The sequence below is a fragment of the Pelophylax lessonae genome (assembly GCF_965119305.1).
Source record: "Pelophylax lessonae genome assembly, chromosome: 1".
NCBI classification, from domain to species: Eukaryota; Metazoa; Chordata; class Amphibia; order Anura; family Ranidae; genus Pelophylax; species Pelophylax lessonae.
Window position 1 is genome coordinate 804,297,079 of NC_138768.1, and position 23,821 is coordinate 804,320,899.

Sequence of the window (23,821 nt, forward strand, 5' to 3'; positions counted from 1 at the left end):
AAGGCTGAGCTTAAAATATGCCTCTAATGTCCTAATGTACATGGATACATAGGATTACATTAAAGCGGCTTCTACGGGCCAAACGCTAAATTTCTCTAAAAGCAGCATTTTTTTTTAGCCAGTGTGCATGGACCCTAATGGCACTTTTCCACTGCAAGTACAGGCTAGTACCGGCTCGGCTCTACTCGGCCCTGCTTGGCCCGGTTTGCTTTTCCACTGCTGGTACCGCATGGTATAGTGTCGGAACGGTTCGGTACGGTACGGTATAGGTTTGCTTTTCCACTAAAGTAGTACTAAAGTTAAGTGGGTGGGATAACAACGGGGTGGGTGTGATTCTCTGACCAATCAGTGGCTAGTAGTGACTGCATGCAAAGGATTGTGGGATATGGTACCAGTTTGGTACCTGTTGGAACCACAATCGAGTAGGTACTGTTTTTTCAGAGCCGTACCGTACCGTACCGTTTGGTTCCATGCAGTGGAAAAGCAAACCTATACCGTACCGTACCGAACCGTTCCGACCCTATACCATGCGGTACCGCAGTGGAAAAGCACAAAAGCGTGCCGAGCCGGTACGGTTCCATGCAGTGGAAAAGCGCCATAAGAGTACAGAGTACAAAGTACAAAACAAAGCACTGAAATACAAAAAAAAGACATGCTTGTTTCTTTTGATCTAGGAAATATATTCGATTTGTCTTGTGTTTAATTTTGTTTTGGATAGATCGGAGTTGGTGTCCTATTGGGGAAATTACTAGTGGCTTCCAATCCCATAGGCAGAATAGGAAGCAAGAGAATTTTTTTCCTGATGTGATGGAAATTTGCCACTGGAACCTGTTGGAAGATTTCCATCTATTTCTAGTCTGGCAAGATCTTAAAATGTTGGATTGCCCATCATTTCCAGTCCTTGTGACACTGAGATGCTAGACAAATAGGGAGGGTGAATTCCCCCAGTGGGGACACAGACGGTAGTATAAAGTGTGAAAAAAAGAGGAGGACAGCGCTCAATAATTTTCTGTGCGTGAATCTAATTCTAATCAATTATTCTTAATAAAGAAATCCCTGATGACGTCATACGCTTGATGACAAAAAGCGTCGGGTCCCGTGCTACGCCCTACGTCACTCCCGTGTTCTGGAACGCAGCCGGAATGCAAACCGGCTGCGGCGCTGCTCTACAGATTCAGCTGTTCTTCCGATACTGAACTGTAAGTGACTGCTTTATTAAATCTTGAAGTTTATATATACTACACCATGAGCGTCCTTGCTTTTTTATGACATATTGAAACCACCGTACGTGGTCTGAACGGGGTGTATACCGGAATCCCTATCCAGCCCTCTTCCGTACCAGCAGAAGGAAATCCCGGATATAGTACAGCGGGGGAGACGCAAGTCTGAAAAAGATACCGGGAATTCTTAAAAGATAACACTTACCTCACGCTAGACCCCAAGGGGTCGTTCGGTAAGTGGGCTGGGCACTCGGTGACGGATTCCTCTTTCCCCTATTTTGCATGAAGAAATGTAGCTTTGCTGAAACACGAAGCACTTTAATAACAATCACTGAGATTTGTTTGCTGCACGGTTTTGCACTTGCACTTTGGAAATACAAGGACTATATATTTAATATTAATTTACAAGGATTATATATTTAATTTATTATATGCACAATCACTTTAAAGTTTAAGCACTTTTAGGGGGAAACCCATTTGGCTTATGTAATTGTTTTTTGTGATTTATATATACATATTTATTTATTAAAGAATAATTGATTAGAATTAAATTCACGCACAGAAAATTATTGAGCGCTGTCCCTCCTCTTTTTTCACAATTTCACAACCCACTATTGTTTTTGATTAGCTGCTCAAATTTATTTTGGTACCCATTTATTTGAATTTCTTATAAATTGAATACCTAGGCGCGATCACGTGAGTAATTATTACTGACACTTTGTTCCAATAGTAGTATAAAGTGAACAGGGGTTCTAATCCTCCCCCACTTAATTCAAAATGTTCAAAATCTATTGAATTAAGGAAAAAACTCTGAAGACGTCAACGGAAGTGACGAAACGCGTCAGTTTGGAACTGCATAACGTCATCACGCAACCCTAGTTGGAACGCAAGCCGGAAGTTAGCCGTGATTCCGCGAGGAGGAGGCGCAGTCCACACCGCTGACCACCAGGGATAGTGTGTATGTGATTTTTACCTTTTCTGAACCCGATGGATGGGTAATAAAACTTTAGACTTTATTACGCTATTTGGAGCCTTTCTTTTCTCCTTTCCCACTATCTTTGATTACATTATCCCGCACTTGCACTTTTTGTGGATAAACCACTTGTATTGAGGACATTAATTACCTAAGCATTAATCACGATTTATTGTTGGACTTTCATATATGCATTTTTTATTTCTTCTTAAGATCACTGTTGATTGATGTTATTTATTCTAGTCACAGTCACTTATGCATACCAGATTATTATTCACTGTCACGGTTTATGTCTTTTAATACCCAACCACCTCCAATTTTATGCTATTTAATACGATTTTACCATTCAAGTGGTATTTATGGAGACACATTGGCACTTTACAAGCACAGGTTTAATTTTTATTGGTAATTGTAATTTATAGAATCTTAGTTGTCATTTAATTAGCAAGCGCTGTAATTGGCCTTTCTATAAAGACCATTCCTTTGGAACTTCAATTCAGTTTTGCCCATTACTTCACTAGTCTTATGATTGGTAGCTGCATTAGGATCCTCAATTTTGTTTATTTTAGTATTTATTTGGTCCTGCTCTTGCGCTCACTATCTTTTCCCTGGTCACCGACCTGTGTAAAGGTTTTAAAGACCCCCCCCCCCCCCCCCCCCACTTGCATCATCTGTTCAGTTTCCTGTGAATGGATGCCTAAAAGTGCCACCACCTATCACGGCTGACGAACTGTGGTTTTCAATGAGCTGCGAGGATACTTGTGAGTGTCTTTGAAGTTGATTGATCTTCCTGCTCTCAGATAGCTGCCTACCCATACCAGGTACGATCAGACAGCTATCCTAAGAGTCTGAAAGAGCTAGATTTTGCACCCGTGATCTGCTGATCATGGGTGCAATGCTCTGCAGGCTCCTTAGAAAAAATAAAAAATAATTTTGATAATAAATTCAAAATTATTTACCTGCAAAAAAAAAAAAAGGTGTGCATGTTTTTTTTTTACGTTTTTGAACTTATTTAACAAAATAAAGGAGGTGGTGGGTAAACCAGGCAAAATTTAAATCAAATAAATAAAAAAAAATGTGCTGGCCTTTTTATATCCTGCCTCAGCACCATGCAAAGGCATTCGAGCTGTGAATATGTGCTATTAAACAGATGTCTATACTGCTCTGAAATCACTGCCACTTTTTCTAAATTTCCATTCCTATCAAAAAAGATCAGCTAGTTCTCCAGCCTTAATTCTGAAGAAATGCTGATTAAAGCTGATTATGAAGAGGGGGATAAATGCAAATCATTGAACATAACCCATAAAATGTATAAAATTACCAATTTCATGTACAGGGTTGTGCACATCTGCAAGTACTTCTATTAAGTAAATTTATGTGACATTATCTCCAAAAAAAAAAAAGAAGGGGGGGGGGGGTAGAAAACCGCAGCTGATATTAAATAAATTGGAAGAAACAAAAATGGGTTGTGTTCATCTATAATTTATTGCCTGTGCAATTTTGTGAATACAGTAAAACCTTGGATTGAGAGTAACTTGGTTTGAGAGCATTTTGCAAGACAAGCAAATTTTTTTTTAATACATTTTGACTTGATAAACAAGTGATGTCTTGATATACGAGTAGAGTCATGTCACAACTGAGTATTAAAGAGTAGAGACGTCTCTAAGTGTAGCACTATGGTTACATTTAATGAAGGTACAATATTTAGCAATATACAGGGAGTGCAGAATTATTAGGCAAATGTGTATTTTGACCACATCATCCTCTTTATGCATGTTGTCTTACTCCAAGCTGTATAGGCTCGAAAGCCTACTACCAATTAAGCATATTAGGTGATGTGCATCTCTGTAATGAGAAGGGGTGTGGTCTAATGACATCAACACCCTATATCAGGTGTGCATAATTATTAGGCAACTTCCTTTCCTTGGGCAAAATGGGTCAAAAGAAGGACTTGACAGGCTCAGAAAAGTCAAAAATAGTGAGATATCTTGCAGAGGGATGCAGCACTCTTAAAATTGCAAAGCTTCTGAAGCGTGATCATCGAACAATCAAGCATTTCATTCAAAATAGTCAACAGGGTCGCAAGAAGCGTGTGGAAAAACCAAGGTGCAAAATAACAGCCCATGAACTGAGAAAAGTCAAGCGTGCAGCTGCCAAGATGCCACTTGCCACCAGTTTGGCCATATTTCAGAGCTGCAACATCACTGGAGTGCCCAAAAGCACAAGGTGTGCAATACTCAGAGACATGGCCAAGGTAAGAAAGGCTGAAAGACGACCACCACTGAACAAGACACACAAGCTGAAACGTCAAGACTGGGCCAAGAAATATCTCAAGGTTTCATGGACTGATGAAATGAGAGTGAGTCTTGATGGGCCAGATGGATGGGCCCGTGGCTGGATTGGTAAAGGGCAGAGAGCTCCAGTCCGACTCAGACGCCAGCAAGGTGGAGGTGGAGTACTGGTTTGGGCTGGTATCATCAAAGATGAGCTTGTGGGGCCTTTTCGGGTTGAGGATGGAGTCAAGCTCAACTCCCAGTCCTACTGCCAGTTTCTGGAAGACACCTTCTTCAAGCAGTGGTACAGGAAGAAGTCTGCATCCTTCAAGAAAAACATGATTTTCATGTAGGACAATGCTCCATCACACGCATCCAAGTACTCCACAGCGTGGCTGGCAAGAAAGGGTATAAAAGAAGAAAAGCTAATGACATGGCCTCCCTGTTCACCTGATCTGAACCCCATTGAGAACCTGTGGTCCATCATCAAATGTGAGATTTACAAGGAGGGAAAACAGTACACCTCTCTGAACAGTGTCTGGGAGGCTGTGGTTGCTGCTGCTACAGAATCCATGGATGGCAGGCTGTTGAGTGTCCTTGCAAAGAAAGGTGGCTAGATTGGTCACTGATTTGTTTTTGTTTTGTTTTTGAATGTCAGAAATGTAGATTTGTGAATGTTGAGATGTTATATTGGTTTCACTGGTAAAAATAAATAATTGAAATGGGTATACTGTATATTTGATTTTTGTTAAGTTGCCTAATAATTATGCACAGTAATAGTCACCTGCACACACAGATATCCCCCTAAAATAGCTAAAACTAAAAACAAACTAAAAACTACTTCCAAAAATAGTCAGCTTTGATATTAATGAGTTTTTTGGGTTAATTGAGAACATGGTTGTTGTTCAATAATAAAATTAATCCTCAAAAATACTCATTTGCCTAATAATTCTGCACTCCCTGTAGTTGATGATTAAAACAGGCACATCTAAGTATGCAGGCATCCAGGGTAAAGCTGTCCACATAAACCATCCTCCACACGGCCATCAACGTCCATCTTTTCCATGCTGCGCTCCGAGGGCTTCAAGCCTCGCTTTCAGATTCCTCTACTGCAGGTGAGAGCCCGCAGGGCGGAGGATGGTCCATGTGGACAGCTTACTCAGATGTGCTGGTTTTCATCATCAAACATGCAAGTTGCTAAATTTTGAACCTTCACTAAATGTAACCATATTGCTGCACTTAGTGGCGCCTCTCTTCTCTTTTAGGCCCCTTTCACACTAGTGCGACTTGTCCCGCGATTTTGGACCGCAAAATCGCATGACAAGTCGTTTTCCATTATTTTCAATGAGCCCCATTCATATCAGTGCGTTTTGAAGTCGCACCGACTTCAAAGTAGTTCCTGCACTACTCTGGCACGATTTTAATGCGTTTTGAGGTATATAGCCATAGCCATTGCTTTCAAAATCGCGTCGCATAAGTGTGAAAGGGGCCTTATACTCTGTAGCTCCTGCTGGATTTTGCTTCTAATCCCCTTGTGAAGGCGCCATTTATGGATGGACATGTTATGGTTACACAACCTATCACATTGCAATAATCTTTTTATATGGACTATAAACTGAAGGACTTATGAATAAATGGTTGTGGAACGAATCATCTGAGTTTCCATTATTTCTTATGGGGAAATTTGCTTTGGATTACAAGCATGTTTCCAGAACAAATTATGCTCGCAATCTGAGGTTTTACTGTATCTAATTTATGTGTTATCATTAAATTGAATTTCCACCAGTCACTACACATAATCCAAAAGCAACTTGCTGTAACCTAAGGCAACCAAGACTTAAAGGGTTACTCCATTTTTATGGGGGAGGGGGGGAGATAGCTATTAAAAAAATACATTGCAATAAGCGTATTTTGGTTAGTTTGCGCAAAAGTTCTCGCGCCTACTAACTACGGTAAAGATGTAATTTTTATTATTTTTTTTTCTTTTACTAGTAATGGCGGCGATCTGCGATTTTTAGCAGGACTGAGACATTCGGCGGACAGATCGGACCCCTAACTGACATTTTTTGGGGGACCAGTGACATTACTACAGTAATCAGTGCTAAAAATATGCACCGTTACTGTAAAAATGACACTGGCAGAGAAGGGGTTAACATTGTGGGTGAACAAGGGGTTAAATGTGAGCCTAGGCTCAGTGATGGCAAACCTTGGCACCCCAGATGTTTCTGGAACTACATTTCCCACGATGCTTATGCACTCTGCAGTGTAGTGGAGCATCATGGGAAATGTTGTTTCAAAACATCTGGGCTGCCAAGGTTCGCCATCACTGGCCTAGGGGATTGATTCTAACTGTATGGGGGTGGGGCTTGTGAAATGACCATAGAGACCTGTGATCTTATATAGAAGGATCACAGGGGCTCTGATCATTCCAGGGAGAAGAGGTTTACAACAGCTGACTGTTCTCTCTCAGCGGGGAGCGATCGCAGGTGGCAATCGGAGCCGCCTGACCTGTGCATCGGCTTCCCTGCTGCCGAGTGGGGGCAGGAGAGCGCCGCCAGCGCACACGCTCGCCCCCTAGCTCCCTGCTCGCAACCAACATAGATCTACGTTGGTTTCGCAGGAGAGCCACATTGCCGCAGTAAATAGGCGGCGGCCAGTCGGGAACCGGTTAATAGATATGAAAAGCATCTGTGCAGGTTAATGCACAGATGTTGTCCCCCAAAGCCAGACTAAAATGCAGCTTTGAAATCGCACAAGATCAGATCAATTTGCGGGATTTTAAAGCTGCGTTCAATGTGAATGAGGGCTTAGTGTGGTCAGTTTTTAATAGGAAAGCTAGGGGACTAGCAGGTACACCAGGGATTTCAGACAAAGCAAGCAAAAACAAAAAACAAGAGACTCTCTCATACAAGTACATGGTACAGCAGTCATGTATCAGGAATTTGTAGCGTTGGAGTAACAAACACATTAATTGTTCTCACGACTGAAGATATCAGACTGGATAATAAAGAGAAGGTTGACCCCCAGGCAGCTCTAAGTGATGTATGATCCCAAATATGATTATTCAGAAACGACCCAATAATGGTCATTATTGGGTCATTTTTGAACTGCATGAAATCACTAGCAAGATCCTCAGAAGGCAGATGTACTCATTATCGCCCAGCAAGACTTTTTAATTTGCTAGAAAACCTCCATGTTAGCAAGTCCCAATCATTCATGCTTCTATGGAGAACGACGTTCTATTGCATTCTGCCCAATAGAAAAGGAAAATCCAAAAAGAGAAGAGAAGAGTTCAGCTAGTCATGCAGAGTAAAATTTCTCTTGTTCTGGCTCATCGATTGATGGAGGAATATCCCCTGCCAGCTTTTAGATTATCAAACCATAGAAGTGCCAGAGGCGAAAGGGTCTAACAAATCAAAAAACAGCCAATGTGTTTTGGGGGCACCACCACTCCCCATCCAACCGGGCTCAGCACAGTAACACTTGGATGGACTGCGAGAAAACAGTGACTTTCAGATCTTTTAGAAAACCGGAATTAAACTTTCCACATAGAAAAACAAACTTAACAGTTGCTGAGCAGCAATTGGCTATTGTTTTCTGACAGCCATCACCTGTGGCTGTCAGAATAGCTGAACAGTGGATGTAACGATTAGATGGAGTGTATATTGATTGGTTTAAGCAAATGTTCTAGCGCCTAAAAATTATGGAATTTTTAATAGTATTAATGGCGGAGATCAGCAACTTATAGCAGGATTGCGATATTGCAGCGGACAATCTCACACCAACTGACAGTTTTGACACTTTGCTGGAACCAGTGACACTAACACAGTTATCAGTGTTAAAAATATGCACTGTCCCTGTACTGACACTGGCTGGGAGGGGGTGAACGTCAGGGGCGATCACAGGGTTAACTGTGTGCACTGTATGTGCTGCTTTTACTAAGGGAAGAGATGGATTGTATTCCCTGCTTTGCAGGAACACAAAATCCACCCCTTCCCCCTGTCACAATGGAGACCTGCCTTGTCTATATAGGCAGATCTCTGTTCTGTGCGTTTAACTGTCGATTGCTGGGTGTGGGCAGACATCCAGAGCCCAACACCTGCAGGTCGGCTTCTGCTGTGATTAATCAAAGCAGACGTGGCCAGACAGCGGTGCGTGCACGCGCCCCCTAGACGGAAGCACTGAGTCACATATACAGTACAGACCAAAAGTTGGACACACCTTCTCATTCAAAGAGTTTTCTTTATTTTCATGACTATGAAAATTATAGAGTCACACTTCAAGAGGTAGTCACCTGAAATGGTCTTCCAACAGTCTTGAAGGAGTTCCCAGAGATGCTTAGCACTTGTTGGCCCTTTTGCCTTCACTCTGCGGTCCAGCTCACCCCAAACCATCTCGATTGAGTTCAGGTCCGGTGACTGTGGAGGCCAGGTCATCTGGCGCAGCACCCCATCACTCTCCTTCTTGGTCAAATAGCCCTTACACAGCCTGGAGGTGTGTTTGGGGTCATTGTCCTGTTGAAAAATAAATGATGGTCCAACTAAACGCAAACCGGATGGAATAGCATGCTGCTGCAAGATGTTGTGGTAGCCATGCTGGTTCAGTATGCCTTCAATTTTGAATAAATCCCCAACAGTGTCACCAGCAAAGCACCCGCACACCATCACACCTCCTCCTCCATGCTTCACGGTGGGAACCAGGCATGTACAGTCCATCCGTTCACCTTTTCTGCGTCGCACAAAGACACGGTGGTTGGAACCAAAGATCTCAAATTTGGACTCATCAGACCAAAGCACAGATTTCCACTGGTCTAATGTCCATTCCTTGTGTTCTTTAGCCCAAACAAGTCTCCAAGTAATGATGGCCACTAGTTTTCCTGCACTTAGAATTCGTATTATAGCAAGAAAAAAGCAGCTAACAGTCTATTCAGTAGGACTATCAGCTGTGTATCCACCTGACTTCTTCACAACACAACTGATGGTCCCAACCCCATTTATAAGGCAAGAAATCACACTTATTAAACCTGACAGGGCACACCTGTGAAGTGAAAACCATTACAGGTGACTACCTCTTGAAGTGTGACTCTACAATTTTCATAGTCATGAAAATAAAGAAAACTCTTTGAATGAGAAGGTGTGTCCAAACTTTTGGTCTGTACTATTATATATATATATATATATATACACATACACATACACACACACATACACAATCCTGCACAGGAGGGCCATCCTAGCAGTATATCTGCTAAGGAGTGGTCCGGAAGAGGCTGAAAACCGTGCAGCCATGCAGGGCTCCGCCCACATGGCCGCCTCATTAATTCACAGAGTGCTGTTTATGAACTACAAGTACCGCCGGCCACCATGGCTAACAGCTTGTAGTTCTCAATGGCCTGCGAGGGTGCTGGTGAGCAGTCTCCTAGTTCATGGATTCTTCCTGCAATTCAGAAATCTGTATTGGCGGTATGAGCAGACCATGTACTGAGAGTCTGAAGAATCCTGACATTGCACCAAAGATCTTCTGATCATGGGTGCAATGCTTTACAGGCTCCAGTGTAAAAAAAGAAAAAGTACAATTTTTTTTTTACCTGCAAAAAGATGTGCATTCATTTTTTTTTTTTTATAAAAAGGTGAACTTATCCTTAGCGGAACATAGGCAAGAATAAAAAGATAAAGATGCATTATGCAGAGAGTCCCGCTGTCAGAACATTATATCCCAGCAGGTAAAGGGGATGAGGGGATGTTTGGTCAGCTCCCTTGGCTGAAAAAAAAAAAAAAAAAACACAAGAAACACAACTATGGCCAGCTTTGCGGCAGCTGCAAGACAGATCATGTGTAATTATATATATATATATATATATATATATATATATATATATATATATATATATATATATATATATATATATATATATATATATATATATATATATCATATACACACACTCACACACACACACACACAAACATATACACACACACACAAACATATACACACACACATATATACAGTGCCTTGCGAAAGTATTCGGCCCCCTTGAACTTTTTGCCGCAGGCTTCAAACAAAGATATAAAACTGTAATTTTTTGTGAAGAATCAACAACAAGTGGGACACAATCATGAAGTGGAACGAAATTTATTGGATATTTCAAACTTTGTTAACAAATAAAAAACTGAAAAATTGGGCGTGCAAAATTATTCAGCCCCTTTACTTTCAGTGCAGCAAACTCTCTCCAGAAGTTCAGTGAGGATCTCTGAATGATCCAATGTTGACCTAAATGACTAATGATGATAAATAGAATCCACCTGTGTGTAATCAAGTCTCCGTATAAATGCACCTGCACTGTGATAGTCTCAGAGGTCCATTTAAAGCGCAGAGAGCATCATGAAGAACAAGGAACACACCAGGCAGGTCCGAGATACTGTTGTGGAGAAGTTTAAAGCCGGATTTTGATACAAAAAGATTTCCCAAGCTTTAAACATCCCAAGGAGCACTGTGCAAGCGATAATATTGAAATGGAAGGAGTATCAGACCACTGCAAATCTACGAAGACCTGGCCGTCCCTCTAAACTTTCAGCTCATACAAGGAGAAGACTGATCAGAGATGCAACCAAGAGGCCCATGATCACTCTGGATGAACTGCAGAGATCTACAGCTGAGATGGGAGACTCTGTCCATAGGAAAACAATCAGTCGTATACTGCACAAATCTGGCCTTTATGGAAGAGTGGCAAGAAGAAAGCCATTTCTTAAAGATATCCATAAAAAGTGTTGTTTAATGTTTGCCACAAGCCACCTGGGAGACACACCAAACATGTGGAAGAAGGTGCTCTGGTCAGATGAAACCAAAATCGCACTTTTTGGCAACAATGCAAAACGTTATGTTTGGCATAAAAGCAACACAGCTCATCACCCTGAACACACCATCCCCACTGTCAAACATGGGGGTGGCAGCATCATGGTTTGGGCCTGCTTTTCTTCAGCAGGGACAGGGAAGATGGTTAAAATTGATGGGAAGACGGATGGAGCCAAATACAGGACCATTCTGGAAGAAAACCTGATGGCGTCTGCAAAAGACCTGAGACTGGGACGGAGATTTGTCTTCCAACAAGACAATGATCCATACATAAAGCAAAATCTACAATGGAATGGTTCACAAATAAACATATCCAGGTGTTGGAATGGGCAAGTCAAAGTCCAGACCTTAATCCAATCGAGAATCTGTGGAAAGAACTGAAAACTGCTGTTCAGAAACGCTCTCCATCCAACCTCACTGAGCTCGAGCTGTTTTCCAAGGAGGAATGGGCAAAAATTTCAGTCTCTCGATGTGCAAAACTGATAGAGACATACCCCAAGCGACTTAAAGCTGTAATCGCAGCAAAAGGTGGCGCTACAAAGTATTAACTTAAGGGGGCTGAATAATTTTGCACGCTCAATTTTTCAGTTTTTTGTTAACAAAGTTTGAAATAACCAATAAATTTCGTTCCACTTCACGATTGTGTCCCACTTGTTGTTGATTCTTCACAAAAAAATTACAGTTTTATATCTTTATGTTTGAAGCCTGAAATGTGGCAAATGGTCGCAAAGTTCAAGGGGGCCGAATACTTTCGCAAGGCACTATATATATATATATACACACATACACACACACACACACACACACACATATACATATATATATATATATACACATACACACACACACACACACACACGTACATACATACATACATACATGCTCTTCCAGGTAGGGGGTTCGCTCCTGCTGTGATCATACCCTTGGCATCCCAGCGGCAGGTACCGTGGACTCGATGTCCGACAGCACCCACCGATTATCCAGCAGAGGCGCAGAAGGGAAGGCTGCCTATGTAAACAAGGCAGATGCCAATTCTGTCAGAAGGGAAGGCATGGATCCTGTTTCTCTGCAAAGCAGGGACAAGGATCCATGTCTTCTAGTAAAAGAACCTCCAACACTGTAGTAAATCACAGGTTGAGCACAAAGGTAACCCTTAGATCATCCCTGATGTTTAACCCCTTCCCAGCCAGTGTCATTAGTACAGTGCATATTTTTTTTTTTTTCTAGCACTGATCACTAAATTAGTGCCACTGGTCCCCAAAAAAAAGTGTCAATTAGTGTCCAAATGTCTGCCGCAATATCGCCGATTGCCACCATTACTAGTAGAAATAAAAACATCCTACAGTTTGTAGATGCTATAAATCTTGTGCAAACCAAATCGATACACTTATTGTGATTTTTTTTCCCCCAAATTTGTAGAAGAATATATATTAGCCTAAATTTATACATGAAATTTGATTTTTTTTTTTATTGGATATGTTTCATAGCAGAAAGTAAAAAATGTTTTTTTTTTTTTTTTTTTTTTTACAAAGAAACCCCCCCCCCCCAAAAAAAAAAAACGCGGAGCTGATGAAATACCACCACCAGAAGGCTACGTTCACATGTGGGCGTAGCGCATCGCGGGCAGAATCACCACGATTCGGAAATCATTGCAAATCGCAGGATGCCTGTGCGATGCCCATGATTTGCAATGGCACCCCAAACAATGTGCGATGTTGCCGCGATTTCCGCCTGCCGAATCGCGGTAACATCGCGCAAACAGAATCACGGGACGCATGACGCTCAAAAAAGGCACAAGTAAAAAAAAAAAAAAAAAAAAAAAAAAAAAAAAGGCACAAGAGCTTCTTTTGTGCGTCATGAGTCCCGCGATTCTGTTTGCGTGATGCTACCGCGATTGGGCAGGCGGAAATCGCGGCAACATCGCACAGCGTTTGGGGTGCCATTGCAAATCATGGGCATCGCACAGGCGTCCCGCGATTTGCAATTTTTCCGGTTTGCGGGCAGAATCACGGTGATTCTGCCCACGATCCGCTACGCTCACATGTGAACGTAGCCTAAAGCTCTATTTGTGGGGGGGAGAAAAAGAAAAAAAAGGAAGAACATACATCTTATATGGAGTACAGCATTGCATGACTGTGCAATTGTCAGTTAAAGTAACACAGGGCTGCACCGCAAAAAGGCCTAGTCAGAAAGGGGGGGTAAATCTTCCAGAGATCAAGTGGTTCAGAACTCATAAGCCACAATAGATTTTTATTGTTGAGTTTAGAAAAGCAGGAAGTTAAATGTAGGTTTCTTACATACAGCTTATGAGTTATTATCAAAGTATTGGGTAGATCATCCTCCTTTTACACTTCCAAGCATATTTAATAAGGCAATGGGCACAGTACAATATACACCATGTCCTCATTGGCAGTGAAATTGTATTGCTGAAACATCAACACACAGGTGCAAGTGGAGGAGTAAACTAAAAAATATGCATTGTTGTTAGGACCGAAGGACAGTTTTGGGAAATATTCAGCAACAGAAATGGTCTTTCAGGGATCTAATTTTCACCACTTTTCCTGCTTAACATCCAGACCACTTTTTTTAACTTGGCACTGAGCGACTTTAACTGACAATTGCGCAGTCATGCAACGCTGTACCCAAACGAAATTTACGTCCCACAAACAGAGCTTTCTTTTGGTGGTATTTGATCACCTCTGTGCTTAACATTTTTTGCGATATTAATAAAAAATAAAAAAAAAGAGCGAAAATGTTGCAAAAAAATTGACATTTTCTACTTTGACATTTTTCTACAGTTAAAAACTATCCAATATATTCAATTTTTGTCATATATTTAGGCCAAAATGTATTTAGCTACATGTCTTTGACAAAAAAAATTCTCAATGAGCGTATTTTTAAAGTACAAACAAATGCGATTGGTTGCTCTGAGATCCTGCACTCTGTATTAGTACTTTACCCTTTCGTATTACATTGTTATGCTAGGCACTGAAAGGCTGGGGAACCCATGACTTGAGCCATCCATACAACAAGAAGAAGATGGCACTCTCTGGGTTAATCCGTCTGCAAATAGAACCCACAGCTGTAAAGACCAGATTACTGCGAGACAATTACTGCCAAACAATAGACAGCAATGCAAGATGTTCCCGTCACCCTCAATGAGGTTTGACGAGCCGCATGTTCTTGCATGTGGACGCTCCTGCTGGAGGGTATGGAAGACAAGGCACAACGTTTCTTTGTGGGAATTAATATGCAAACTTTCACTGTAAAGAAACTCCATGTAACTAAGCAAACACCTGCTGAACGGCGCGTTTCAACTCGCCCTATGCAAACTACGGAAGAGTTTTCAACCAGTGACAGCTGCGTGCAACACAACTATCAGTCCTCTGCAGAAAGAACATGGATGAAACGATGTCCGCAAGAAAACAACATAGTACCAAATTGTTTTGCTAATCTGATAAACGAATCAAGGATAGAGAAATTCAGGACATAGTAAATAATAAGAGATAATCTTTCCTGTTCTGCTTTTGAAGCATCTGCCGCTCCCAGTGGGCACAAAAAACACTTCCCGAGTTGGTAGAGGCATAAGATGGTCTATAAATACTAAACAAAAGCCAATTACTTATTACCGGTCTTATCAAATGTACCAAATAAAATTAAATCAATAAATAAAAAATTAAAAAAAAAAAATACACAAATTTTTAAACAAAATAAAAATTGCCAAATTCACACATTTTACATTTTTTAAAGACACACAAAATTTAGAAATATTTAATCTCATTGTAAATTTAGTCCCATTTATACATATAATAAGGAAGTAGCGTTCTTACCTCCATCGGAGACTGTAGCAGCCTGCGGAAAAGAGGAGAGAGACATGAGTATATAGAAACAACATTACAAATATCTACTTGAAAAATAATTAAAAAAAAACAAAACAAAAACCCCAAAAAAGAGGAATATCTGTCAAGCTCAGAATGCAGAAAATATTCTGAAAGCGCTCTTCCAAACATATCAATCTGAAGTGCAGCTGGCTCCACCCTCCCACCAGAAAACGCAGCAGCTCCTCCTTAGATAATCAGAATTTCAATCCTATCAGTCACATGCAGATCGTTGGAAAAAAAAAAAAATGATAATATGCTGGTTTTGCATAAAACCACTAATCAGCGTCGGGATAAAAATACTCCACCATCATTTGCATAGACATATATGCTGAAGAGGGAACATTCTTTCTTTTAGAAGATCAAGTAAAGTAAAAATGATAGAACTATGTCTCTTGAATCATGATACGGGAGTCCTTTACCTGCTTTCTGAGGTCACAGAACTTTCCATGACCGCAGGCATCTCACAGGGTTCTTATGACCTCCAACTTTTTATTTTTTTTTAGTACAGATTGAGAAAAAATATGCCGAATACATAACAGCCTGTGAAATAAAAACCTGATTTTTTGCTGGAATTGAAGCTGTCTGGTTGCTCTTGGCAATTCAGTTCCTATGTAACAGGCCTTAAAGTGAAAATTTCACATTTTCTAGACAAATACTGACACCTTCATGATTTGCTCCATAAATTATTTCACACATATTCTATTCAGCCAAATGCACACTCTTAGCAGATTAAACAGCACTGTTACAGATATGGAAATTCAGACTTTGTGGTTGAATACAACAGACATGATGGGTCTCTTTTCAGCTATGCAAAAGTTAGTAGTCAAGTTCTTCTCTTCAGTTCCAACTAGTCTTTATGACAACTAAAGCATCTAGACCAGTGTTTCTCAACCTTTTTTCAGTCAAGGCACCCTTTAAAATTCTGGACAGCCTCGAGGCACCCCATTCTAAAATGTAAAAAACTATTCTAATAGTTTTACATGATGCAGTAACATCCACACACAGGACACCCAACATTAGAGGTGATTTTTTTCTTCCAAAGCAAATCTACTTTTGCACACTGGTACTGACTATTATTCCAATTTTTCTCTTCTCCTTCAATTTCTCAGTCAGATAATGTCACCCCAGTGCTTAGAGAGAGGGGCAGAGGAGGGTCAAACAAGGATGCTGTGGAGGTAACGGACATCCTCCTTATTAACTGATAACATCATTGGTGTGTAGAAAAGTGCAACGGTGCATAATGAAAACCTGTGGCTTTCTGTAACTAAAAAGGCATGCCTAATCCACCTGCTGGCTTGTATACAATTTTTGAAACATTTTGCCAAGGCACCCCTGAAGAAGCCTCAAGGCACCCAAGTGTGCCTGGGCACCCTGGTTGAAAAAGGCTGATCTAGACAGTGTCGACTCCAGACTGTCACAGGAAGCCCCAAGATACTAGGTCTTGTGGGCCAAACTTGACCATGACCAGAACTTTCTCTATCAGGGATACACTATTGCCGAATTGTTTATAAATAAAGTTTAATTCAACTGCAATTTTTGTAAATGTTGGCAAAGGAACGTTTACTTTACAGTCCTTGGGAAAAAAAAATGGCATAATAAGATCATATGGTACAATAAGAGTGATCTGCATTGCATCAGGGACTCAATTATATGTATGCTGCAGCGTACTCTCTTGCAGCATTGGGTCCCGAGTTATTTATCACCAGAGTCTATAGCTGCATGAGGTTTAGAACCCCTGGATGCCTTTAAATTTTCCTTCCATATCTCAAAAACCTAGCTAGCTTGATTAGTGTTCTCCCCCCCTCAGGACAGAGGAAGCAAGCAAGAGGCCAAGGCAAGGGGAGGCGAGCAAGGGGAGGCGAGCAAGGGGAGGCGAGCAAGGGAAGGCGAGCAAGGGAAGGCGAGCAAGGGGAGGCGAGCAAGGGAAGGCGAGCAAGGGAAGGCGGGCAAGGGGAGGCGGGCAAGGGAAGGCGGGCAAGGGAAGCAGGGAGAGGTGAGAAAGGTGAGCAAGTGCTAGAGAAAGAGAGAAAGGATGTGCACAAAAGAAAGGGAACAAGCAAGAAAGTGTGAGTTCATGTGTGAGAGACAGAGATGTATAGTAACTAAGTAGAACTACTTCACTACTGTACTTAAGTACCGAAAGGCGGTATCTGTACTTTCCTAGAGTAGAATTTTTTTCTCCTACTTCCACTTTTACTTCACTACATTTTTTCGATGATTTCAATACTTCTACTCCAATATTTTTTTTTTGTGCTGCATAGTTACTCGTTACTATTATAAAAATTACCATTGCCAGAACAGTAGATGGCAGGTTTCATGAAGCTCAAAATATGTGTATTATCAGCACATACGAAAATAAATGCTACTGTATGCATAAATAAAAGCTGCATTTGAAATAATAAAGAACAATATGATGTTCAAACTTTTGACTTCTTTCTTTAACTACATAAAACAGTACTTGTACTTTTACTTTCAGTACTTGAGTAGCAATTTTTTTTTTCAAAACTACTGGTACTTTTACTTTCAGTACTTGAGTAGCAAAATTTTAAAAAAAACGACTTGCAATACTTAAGTACAAAAAATGTTGAATACTTTAGTACTTCTACTCAAGTCACTTTTTGATCGAGCACTTCCACTTCTACTCAAGTATGGGTTTCGAGTACTTTATACAACTCTGGTGAGAGATACCATGGCAGAGAGATTACACTGTACACTGTCATTCAGGGCCAAGGATGGATGTGAATGACTCAACGCCCTGTGTAAAGATCTGTGGAATGGTATATTTATCTATTATAATGAGAAAGAATTAGAAAATAATATTATACAGCACAAATCTCTGATTGGAGGAGTGGGACTGGTTTTCCCATATTGGTAATGAATTGCAGCTGTACCGATCATTCTCCTAATTATATCCAATTGTATAAAGTCCTGGGAAGGAACAATGCCATTATACAGCTGGATGTGAACATTGCACGTCTAAATCTTTTTACACGGTTGTGGAATGAGATCGGGAAAATTATAATTATCTGGCATCCACACAGCGATCGAAATGTGGCTGGTCCGTGATGAACTAGCTGGAATTTGATCAGTGTATGGCCAGCTTCTGTGAGGTGTCAATAATTGATTTTGTATGGTAAATGTTCCTTTAAGCCTTGGCATAGAGATACCGCTGATGGTTCCCTCTAGTGGATTACCTACAAATCTATATCTAGAACTCTATAAGCAAAATCCTAGAAAAGGGGGCACGTAAAACGATTGAAGTAATGTACAGGATTACGAATTAGTAGACAATATAATAAAGCAACATGTTCTGTGATGTTGCTGTTAAAGAAACCTTTCCATCCAATAACACCGGTTGACTGGGTTGGGTATCATGCAGCTTCTCCAGCTTTAATAAAGTTTGTGAATAATGGGTCCAGAACAACATGCAGATCACTTCACTGAATGCATACATCTGCTCCAGACTTTAGAAAGACACAGTCAGGCAAATAGCATTTCCTTAAGAAAATCAGGAATTTGTGAGCGGACACTACTGACTTCCAGTGCAATGCAAATAGGATACATAAACTATTTTTTTCGGTGTGTCCTAGCGGTGACCTGCGCTAACTAGCATTTCATCCTTGCTCAGATCTTTACATTAACATCTGTCATACTATGAGGCTGTTTTTTGAGCAGCAATAGGAATGGTAAAACAATATAAAACAGAATTGTGGGATAATCATGGGTCTAGAACAGCCTTTTTCAACCAGGGTGCCGTGGCACCCTGGTGTGCCTCGGCAAAATGCCTAAAAATTGCAACAAATTTAAACAGGTTTTTACATTGCAGCATTACAATCCTGGGCACCATGGGGTCACATTAGCAAGTAGAAGAAGAGAAACTAAGGAAGAAAAGAAACCCTAGAACACTAGTCAGTACCAGTTTGCAATAGTGGAGGAATAAATCACTTCTAACATTGGATGGCCCATGTGTACGGATGTTGCTGCTATATGTAAAACTATTAGTTTCGTTTTTTTTTTTTTTTACATTTTAGAATGGGGTGCCTCGAGATTGTGCAGAATTTTAAAGGGTGCCGCAACTGAAAAAAGGTTGAGAAACACTGGTCTAGAAGTCTGTTTACATCTTCTCCAAGGTTGTTCCGAGCTGTCAGCGGATGAAAAATGTTCTAGATATCTCCGAACGTAAACACCCTGACGGGAACCTCACCCCCTTATCACATAAACAAGAAGTGTGGCATTGGGCTATTCTGGGACACATTTACCTTCCTGATTAGGAACTCCAGCATGGAAGGAAAACATCATTCCAGTGTGCGGACAATGTTTGTCTCCGGGATCAGACCTGCACTACAAATTTAATTGTTTCACTATCTCCGCAAATACCAGCAGGCAAACAACAATCAATTCTCTGCTCTTCATGGCTTGGAATTGGGTAATGTGCCATTCTCTGACAACATTCCTGTGAAATCATGACCTGGGCACAGGATTGCATTGAGAGAAGCACAGAGACCTACAGATAACATCTCCGGGTTGGTTATTCATTTTTTTTTTTTTTTTTTTTAAGAAACCATGCAAACTAGGAGCAGAAAAAAAAGCCAGAAACTCAGAAAAAGCAGCCAATAGTCATAGTAGCTCATACTGCACAAGAGTTTAGGAGAGTTTATATGCGTTTGAGTGTTTTTTTTTTTTTGCCGGATAATTCTCAAAATGCACTTATGATGTTTTTTTTTTCCTGCCTCTAAAACGCTAACGTTCATGGGCACAGAGGACAACATTGAGCTGCTTCTACAGGCAGGAGAAAAAAAAAAAAAATGCAAAACTTCTGCAGAAGCAGTGTATTTAAGCCCCCGTCCACACTAAGGCGACCTGGTCGCCTCACAGGTCGCCTCCCATAGGGAAGCTGCGGACCCATTCTAATAGGAGCGACACAAGTCGCTCCGACTTAGAAAAAGGGTCCGGAGCTTCTTTGGGGCGACCAGGAGGCGACCGCCATAGACTTCAATGTTATGAAGTCCGTGGCGGCCGATCCGAGGTCGCGGCGCGCTGCTCGCACCGCGACCTCGGAGGTCGCGGCGCGCTGCTCGCACCGCGACCTCGGAGGTCGCGGTGCGAAGTAGCGTCGCTTGCATGTGAACGGGGGCTTAAATGAAAAGTTCACTTTTTAGAAAAAAATAAATAAATAAAAATAAATGCACATTTTTTTTTTTGCAGGAAAAAAAAAAATGTGCATTTATTTTTTTCATTTTTTGGAGCCTGAAAGCATTGCACTAATCATCGGATTGCTGGTTCAATGCAGGTCTCCAGCAGATCTGCCAGTGTATCTGTGTGACTGTACATTCTATACAGCAAGCTGATACAATCTGACAGGAAGAATGCATGAAATATTTCATTGAAAACTACAAGCCAACAGCCGCAAAGGCTGCCAAACCACATCGTTTTCTCAGTCACAGGACACTGTAAATGAGTGACACAGCAGGGAGGGCGGAGCCCTGCTCGGGCATTTTTTATTGTGACAGCTAGCGGGAGGTGGTAGAAGATCTCTGCTAGCTGTCAGATCGGGAAGCTGCGGGGCCCCGTCCGCAACATATTACGAAAGGTGGACTTATCCTTTAAACCCAGTGTGCATGGACCCTAAGAACACTAAAGCTCCATTTTCAATTATCAGAAAGTTTCTGACCTCTTCAGAGTCAGAAAAGAGTGTAAATGTAAAAAAGGACAGCCACCTGCTAGAGCGAAAGTCGGAGAGTACTACGGAGAATTTCCAACCCTGAAACACATTCCTTGCGGAAATGCAATCAAATCCTGTGAAATATGGGAACACAAAAATAGGAGGCCAACTAAAATAAACTCCCTTTGGAAGATTCTGGACCACACTCCTCCACAAAAAAAGTAAACCAAATCACTAAAACCTTATATAAACTTTAGTATATTAACTTCTTGCCATCCGCACTATAGCCGAAGTACGGCTACAGCGCGGACTCGAATTTCCGGGAGGCCGTCTTTATACGGCCTCCCAGAGACAGGCTCCCCGCGAGTGCGCATCAGGGAAAATCGGTGTTGGCCGTGTCCCTTGGACACAGCCAATCACAGATCGTGGTAAATGGCCAATCACAGTGGCCATTTACCACGTGATTGGCCCATGCAATGAGAGATGATCTCATATGTAAACATATGAGATCATCTCTCATCGCCAGCGCTCCTTCCTCCCCAGCTCTCCTTCCTCACACGGAGACTGCAGTGTGAGGAAGGAGGAGAGCCGATCAGCCGTCGGGGACAGAGGAATGTAATCAGGGCACTGATCACCAGTGCCCTGATTACTAAAGAGGTAAAAAAAAAAAAAAAAAAGAAAAAAAAAAAACAATGTGCCCACCATCAGTGCCCACAGTGCCCCCCCATCAGTGCCCACAGTGCTGCCAGTCAGTGCCCATCAGTGCCTGCTCACCTAGGCACTGATGAGCACTGACTGGCAGCACTATGGGCACTGATGGTGCTGCCCATCAGTGCTCATCAGTGCCGCCCAGCAGTGCCCATCGGTGCCGCCCAGCAGTGCCCATCGGTGCCACCTCTGTGCCCAGCAGTGCCACCTATCAGTGCGGCATATTAGTACCTCCTCATCAGTGCCACCCCATCAGTGCCCATAAGTGCCACCTCATCAGTGCCCATCAGTTCAGCCTATCCGTGCCCATCAGTGCCGCCTCATCAGCGCACATCAGTGAAGGAGAAAAATGTATTTTCAAAATTTACTCGCAGAAAATAACAAAAACTTTTTTTTTTTTCAAAATTTGTATTTTTTCTTTTTTTTTTGTAAAAAATAAAAAACCCAGATATGATTAAATAACACCAAAAGAAAGCTCTATTTGTGTGAAAAAAATGATAAAAATGTCATATGGGTACAGTGTAGCATGACCCCGCAATTGTCATTCAAAGCGTGAGAGCGCTGAAAGCTGAAAATTGGCCTGGATGGGAAGGGGGTAAAAGTGCCCGGTAGGCAAGTGGTTAAAGAAGATCTTCACTGCATCTGCACACCCCAAACCAAAAAACACAATTTAATTCATTTTTTTTTATATTCAAAGCAAGCTCCCCCATCCACCCATGCCTTCATGCTTTATTTTGTTGAGAAATCACCCCCTAGCATTTCTGGCCATGACCATCTTGAGTAAGGACAAATATTTATGTAGCACTAACGCCCTGGAATCCATCTGACTTTAGTCCAGGCATGCATGCAGGAGTGTGTAACAAGCAGCAAAAAAAACTCCCCCCCCCCCCCCCCCCCCAAAGACTCCTGGGATGTAGGACATCATTTGCTTAGGCAAGAAACCGAAAAAAAACCTAAATATTTAAAAAAAAAAAAAAAAAAAATGTACAAGTACATGTGATGTACGTTCCGATCTAATGCTAGCAGCATTAGGATTAAAAATAATCAATGTCCCATGGGAGAGGGACGTTCCATTTTAATGCCAATTAAAGTAATTTTAGGTCCAGAAAACCTGCAGGGTTTATTAGAATTAAAAATAAAATACTAGCTTGCACCACAAGGCTACATTTCCCTCTTGTACGATCATGTCTACAGAACAGGACCGATTGTGCAATTGTCAAGACTAACACGCCTGATTCACAGTTTACAGTAGTAAATAAACCAAATAAATCCCAGACAGTAAATTATGATGACTCATACTGGCAGGTAAAGGCCGAGGTCGAAATAAAACTTTACATGAAGCCAGTCGCTGATAATATAAAAAATACTACCTTGGCAGGTATGTTGACCAGGACGACACTTGAGGACCCAACCAACATCTGTTACCCACTGTGGACCACTTGCCACATTGGGTCGACAAACAAAATGGTCCTTCTCGTTCTATTGCTGGTGAAAGACAAATCTATATACACTGGGATCACCATTTGCTTGCACAACTGCTGCAAATTTGTCCCGTAAAATGCAGAAAAACTTTTGGGCTCCAATCATACTCATCCATCAGTGCCAACGTGTGTAACAAATGTCTGTGAGCCATGGTGCAATGCCATTCATTCTTAAAGGCTACCCAACGGACGTATATACAGTAAACAAACAGCTGCCTCTGCGGTGCATAAGGTAGCAATGTAAAATGTGTGGGGGGGTGCTGCCATGGCCACACAAAGCCTAAGTGCATTTTTTTGTTGCACTGAGACTTGTTAGAGCATTCCTTCATTCCATTCCAAAATGCCCCATTGCAGTCCTCCCCCCAATTTTTTTCAATTTACTTTTTTTTGTATTCAAGACCCAGCCAGCTTCCAATTCTTCCCAGATGAGAATAATGTCAGCCTGCACCAGCAACCGACTGGGAGATAGAGAGATACATATACAGAGACATACATATACATACACACACACATACATACATACATACATACATACATACATACACAATCTAGATCTATCTATCTCTCATATCTCAGGAGGCATCAGATGCCTATAGTGCTAGAGGAAGGACCCATCAGGGCGTCATCAGGGGTGCAGGACCTGGAATAGACATCCAGCCCCTGATGACATCAGAGAGGAAGATGGTGGAGTGTGGAGCAGAGGATAACCGTTCTAGGCTGGATTTGTTGGGCGTGAGTTTATTTATTATGGACAACCCCAGCAAAAAA

General features: G+C 41.6%; 1 protein-coding gene across 2 annotated transcripts in view; it reads right to left on the minus strand.

The window, feature by feature from the left end:
- RGS12 (regulator of G protein signaling 12) overlaps window positions 1-23,821 on the minus strand; it is a gene marked incomplete at its 3' end in the record, with an annotated part of 381,119 nt that overhangs the window by 114,142 nt on the left and 243,156 nt on the right. For both annotated transcript variants that reach the window (XM_082256416.1, XM_082256415.1), the window contains one exon: window positions 15,152-15,173. In XM_082256416.1, the coding sequence (XP_082112542.1) occupies window positions 15,152-15,173 (22 nt within the window). The remainder of the gene's footprint in view (window positions 1-15,151; window positions 15,174-23,821) is intronic.